Source organism: Phragmites australis, chromosome 3, assembly GCF_958298935.1.
Source record: "Phragmites australis chromosome 3, lpPhrAust1.1, whole genome shotgun sequence".
NCBI lineage: Eukaryota > Viridiplantae > Streptophyta > Magnoliopsida > Poales > Poaceae > Phragmites > Phragmites australis.
The window spans coordinates 46,297,453-46,303,099 of NC_084923.1; the positions used below are offsets into that span (position 1 = coordinate 46,297,453).

General features: G+C 46.6%; 1 protein-coding gene across 1 annotated transcript; it reads left to right on the forward strand.

Moving 5' to 3' along the window:
* Positions 1-4,705, forward strand: LOC133910786 (uncharacterized). Its single transcript, XM_062353056.1, has 8 exons — positions 1-109; positions 761-914; positions 1,546-1,645; positions 1,754-1,861; positions 2,279-2,471; positions 2,939-3,270; positions 4,007-4,185; positions 4,324-4,705. Exons 1-8 carry the CDS (start codon positions 1-3, stop codon positions 4,478-4,480), a joined length of 1,332 nt encoding a protein of 443 aa, XP_062209040.1. The 3' UTR covers positions 4,481-4,705.
* Positions 4,706-5,647: the final 942 nt, after the last annotated feature.

Genomic DNA, 5,647 nt, shown 5'->3' on the forward strand with positions numbered 1-5,647 from the left:
ATGGAGAAGGCCATAAAGAAGGCACATATGTACCGCGCCAATCAGGAGGGAACCGCGGAGCGCATGTTTAGTGTCTTGTGCCGTAATAAGGGTCAAATGGGTGGCAGACGTGAGCATCATATGCAAAAGTGCGTGCTTAGGATTGGAACATGCATCTGTACATGCCAGAAGCCACAATTGTTACACATGCCGTATACACACGTCATAGCTGCATGTGGGGAGCACAATAGGCTACCCAGACAATATGTTTCTAAGTACTTTATAAAAGATCAGATACTGAACATATGAAAACATGAGCTATACGGCTACAACATTGTTAATACATTTATAAGTAATCTAGGTCCCTCACGAATTTATGTGCCATACTTTGAGAGGATGAAGTACACACCGTGACATCGACAAACTCGGCGGATTCGAAACGATATGGATGAATCCAAAGCGGGTCTAAGGGTGAAGCGATGCAGCAAGTGTGATGAAACATGTTACATATACAAGTACCGTCCAAAAAATGTACCTGGTGTGTAGGTGGGGTCATGATGGCGGTCAAGTGTGAATGTATTTAACGTATCTTGATGTTATATTTGTGAGGTATTTACCTTAGTTATGTACGTTGCATTTGGACCTTAAATTTGTATTTGATTGTGTACCTACATGTTGTAATATATTTATGTAAATTTGTGTATGTGTATGTTATATATTGTTCACGTAACTGTGCGTATATTTTCATGTAACAGACTGTTTATATTTTGTTTCAATGCAGATATGGCACACCTATCGACCCCCGAGCTTCTTGACCCTGCAGTGGACAAGAAGCACCGCATCTTCTTGTCTGCCGTTCACCAGATGGAGTTAGCGGTTTTTCAACCACGTGGCCCTGGGGAGCTACTTACGATCGACGGTCGTTGGAAGCAACGGTATGTCGCTAATTAGCTACGTATGTGCCAGTTTATTTATTTATTGCATGCCCTACATTCACTTTATATTCCAAATAGTGTAGGTTGGCGGCATCTAGACTCCTACCGCTGTGTCATTTGGTGGAGGCTTGAGCGACAGAGAACCCTGAGGCAGCAGCGAGGAGATTCTATTTCGATCGCTCGCTGATCGCTGCACTGGTTGACTGGTGGAGACCTGAGACCCACACTTTGCACCTACCCTGTAGCGAGATGGCTCCGACGTTGCAGGACGTAGCCTACATATTAGGCTTACCTTGCGTCGGAGCTGCTGTTGGAGTTGTTGACGTGGATGTAGACTGGATCAACGTCATGCATCAATGGTTTGCTCCTGTTCAGCGAACGGACGACGCACCTGCCTACGTGCTCGAGTTCCTATCGGATACGTGAGGGCCCACAAAGAAGTGGATTCTCCAGTTCCATGTACCTTGCAATATACCTTCTCATTTACTTTACGATTTTAAAGAAATTTTACTCATCATCATTTGCATTACTTGTAGCCTACATATATCCACCCGAAGGTCGTCTTATACTAGATCTCGAGGTACTTGGAGGCCTATCTGCTTTGGTTATTCGGCTGGGTTATGTTCACCAGCGGCCAAGGCCACCTGGTGTCGAGAACCCTTGTTCCGTACGCGAGGTGGATCGTAGATGTGGAGCCTGATGATGTCCCCAAGTTGAGCAAGGCCTCCGCTGTCCGTGCTGTGACATATCGGGCCTTGTGCGACGCATACACAAAAAATGAGCCATTAGCCACATTTGCTGGGTGCCCACTACTACTGCAACTGTGGTCTTAAGAGCAGTTTGCGATTGGTCCGCCCATTGTGGACCAGTCCTCGTACCCTGAGGAATGGTACGACGAACTCGAGGAGGACAGGCCCACCATGGGTTCGCTGTGGTGTCGACGCCGGGTACGGGGTACGTATGAAATATAGCTATGCTTCACTTGCCACATGTTTTAGTTCTGGTTTCTTACTATTTTTCTCCACAGCCGCACTGGGCGCACGAGCAGGCCCACAATGCGTACGAGCTTTTTAGGTCATAGTTCGACCGTCTACGTCCAGACGACGTGGTTTGGACCCCCTACAACCACTTGTTCATCTAAGCCCGTGCGTGTGTCGGTCTGTCTCCGTTGTGTAGCCGCGATGAGGAGTACTAACTTATGAAGAAGCCACTCATTTTTGACATCTACGTCGAGGAGTAATCACCCCATCACGTAATGAGGTAGTTCGGACGCTTCTAGGCTTTCCCTCTCGTCAACGTTTGCACGGTTCCGGGCCAGGTCCACAGGTAACTAAAATCAAATAAATAATGTGGTTGACTTGCAGGTATACAAGAAAGGACCAGCCGGGTGGCACCTCTGGGTAGATCGCTTGGCACCATACGTCTCGGCGTGGACCTATGCCCTTGAGGATATCGTTGAGGAGCCTCGTCCTTTCATCGAGCCGAGCTTCGAAGAGTACCTACGGTGGTACGTCCCGCGTACACGTAAACAAGTCAACTACACTCCAGATACTGTCTGTCAGCACGTCGCGTTGACTACGGAAGCCTACCCAGGGTATTGAGACGAGGACGCTGCATTAGCGGTATGTATAATTAACATCTCGTTTATTTATCATATAATCCCATAATATAAATAAAATTCTCATTTCATATTTTTTTACTTAAAAAACATTTCATTTATTTTTACTTGTTTTTAGCTAGAATCTAAAATCTGAATAAAAAACAAACATGGTTTACCTTACAGAGGGCATTATCCTAACATGGAACCCGCTATGGGCCCCTTCCTCCCCGGCCCATTCGGAACATTTCGTAGTCTCGCTTCGTACTCCAGCGCGGCCCAAACGGTACAAACTGGGCCTTAGACTCCCAAAAACGACTAGGTCGGGACCACGTGAGGCGGAACGGAACGGAACGGAACCCACCGTCTTCTCCAGAACCGTCTGGAGTCCACACGGCGCACGGCACAATTCCGGTCTGATACGTAGCTGGGCCCGCTCCGCTCTCTCTCGCCTCCTCTTCTTCCTCCCCAAGAAGAAGAATACGAAACCAACCCCAACTTGCAACCGGGACCCGCCTCGCTCTCCAATCCTCCCCTTTCTTGCCGCGCAAGAACGCGCGCCGCTTTATCTACCGCCGCCGTCCGCCCGCCCGCCCGCGGATCAGTCCGTCCACCGCGTGCCGCCACCCTTCCAGCTTTGCTCCTCCTGCCGCCTTCCCCGAATCCCGGCGGGTGTCCAATCCACCTGTTGCCCGCTTGCTCCGCGTGTTGGGACTGGACACCGGTCGGCGCGCGGCTCGATCCGGCGATTTCGATATGGTACGATGCTCTACTCGCTCCGCGGCGTTCTCGTTTTCTCTCTTTCGATTTCGCGCTGTGGCCGCACTTGCATGATCGGAAACTCGGAGTACCGCGACCCAATCCGAAGTTTGAAACTGGCTTGTCGTCTCTTCCGTGCTGTTGCAATATATGATGCTTGCTCTGTGCTTGGTCCCGTCCAAATACCAGTGGCGCAATGGTAGTCTTGTCCTAATCGCTAAATGTTCGTGAATATTGTTGTTGTCGCTGGGGCCAGGAGCTCGGGGATAGCCGGATAGGGTGCCTGATAGTAATAGGGGTGTCCGTGTGGTTTTATCGAATTAATTGGCTGGGTGCGGTTGAGAGGATGGCAAGATGCCAAGATGGAATTTTTACATTGTCTTTTGTTCGGATGATGCTTGATTTAACATAAACCAGAAGAATCCACCGGCTTGTTCTTACACAATCGTACACTTATTCACCTAGTGTTTGTAGCGTCTGAACTCTGAAGGTTAAACTTTAGTAACAGGGTGTCTCTGGTTTCCCTATCAGACTGAGATTTTGGGAAGCAGAGATGAACTGCAGTTTAGGCCATTGCTAGATGATTATGTTAATTCTTAATGCCAATTCCTCATTTAGTTTCTTCTCGAAAGTGTCTTCAGCTCTGCATACTTTTGTGTGCGTGTTTTCGTCAGTAAGCTCTGAATTTGGTATTGTCATCTGATAGCTGTGCTGGAACATTCTCTGATACCAACAGGCTACTCCCTTGGTTGCTGGATTGTCAGTAGCTGCTGCCGCATTGGGTAGCAGATACATGTTTCAAGCATGGCAAGCCTTTCGGACCCGGGCAGCAATGCCACGAGTGCGCCGATTCTATCCTGGTGGATTTCAGAACGAGATGACTAGAAGAGAGGCAGCATTGATCCTTGGCGTAAGGTGATATTTTTCTTCAATGCCTGTGCTTGTCAACTGAAATGATCTTTAGTCATTTTTGTGGAGAAGAGAGATGGAGAAGTACTGCGTTTCTCTATCGTTGTCGCTAATCATCGATATTTTTTTCCCTGGTTGTTCCAGAGAACGTGCTGCAATGGACAAGATCAAGGAGGCTCACAAGAGGGTCATGGTAGCGAACCATCCTGATGCTGGTGGCAGCCATTACGTTGCCTTGAAGATAAACGAGGCAAAGGACATTCTGATGGGGAAAGGAAAGTCCGGGTCTTCCGTCTTTTAGTCAGTATACAAATGAAATGATGCTCATTTTGCGGTGATCATTGTGTGATCGTAACTTTTCTGAAGGAAAGGATGAGACAGTAATTCGTTTTCACCTTTGTTAACAAATGTTGTGCTGATTGTACCTTGATCTTAACAAAGATACTAGTTACAGAACTGAAGTAACTTGTAGTCTTGTTCTGTTGAGCCAATTGAAAAGAGTAACCATGTTTCCCACAGCATCCAATTCTTGTCTTCCATCTCTATTTCTTGAACCTCTGGTAACTGTTGTGGCAATTGGTTGTGCTCCCTTCTAAGATGATTTTGTCGGGTTATTTTTTGTACGTACTGTCTGCATGCATGTCCTAATCAGTGTGGATACATTATTATGGGTAGTAGACTATTGCAATCATGTCATATGCTGGCATGTGTTGAGAAATTATAAAGCATTCACAAGATGCAATGAACTGAGGCTTCTCACAAGATGTCATATTCAGAAAGAAAGGATGTGTTTGGTTTCTCGGATAAGGTTTCGTAGATCTGTATTGTAGAAACAGGTTGAGCGGATGAGGTTTTGTAGAGTTGTATTGTAGAAATAGGCTGGACGGAGTTATATTTGTTGAAAAAAGAGTGTTTAATTGGTTGTATCTGTCTAGATAGGTAGAGTCGAGGCTTAATAAGCGGATACAAGAGTTAAAATTGTAATTAGTTACTCGTGTGAAGATTTTGTGACACTGACAAGTAGATCCGCCTGCATAAGCAGGTGTATACTCTGACTGCAGAGTGAAATTCGAACTCTCGGACCATGATGAGATCGTATATTTGCACCCGTCGGCTAAGCTGGAGGCAACTAAATGGGTTTCTTTTTAAAATTCTATACATCTACTAGGTCAGGATCGGGGTGATTCGAGGAAACAAACACACCCAAAATGTATCTCAGCCGCCCTAGATGATCTTATGTTTGTTCTGAGATTCGTCAACCTTGTTTCTTCGAGAATGGAAATGGTACTGACGAAGAATGGAAATGGTACTGCATTAAAAGCTCTTGAACAAGCCACCTAGGTTGGTCCCTGTAGGACCAGAAGGTCCCAAGATGACCACAGAATTTCCAAATCAACACAATCATTGACATTGTTGCGGTGTCGAAGCTTCTCTTGAGCATAGCATAGCAGGCATTGCTGTCCAAGAG

Coding starts and splice junctions, on each gene's coding strand:
- LOC133910786 (XM_062353056.1), top strand. CDS start 1: ATGGAGAAGGCCATAAAGAAGGCACATATGTACCGCGCCAATCAGGAG. Junction 110..760: donor GGGTCAAATGGGTGGCAGAC/GTGAGCATCATA, acceptor GTTTCAATGCAG/ATATGGCACACCTATCGACC. Junction 4,186..4,323: donor GCATTGATCCTTGGCGTAAG/GTGATATTTTTC, acceptor TGGTTGTTCCAG/AGAACGTGCTGCAATGGACA.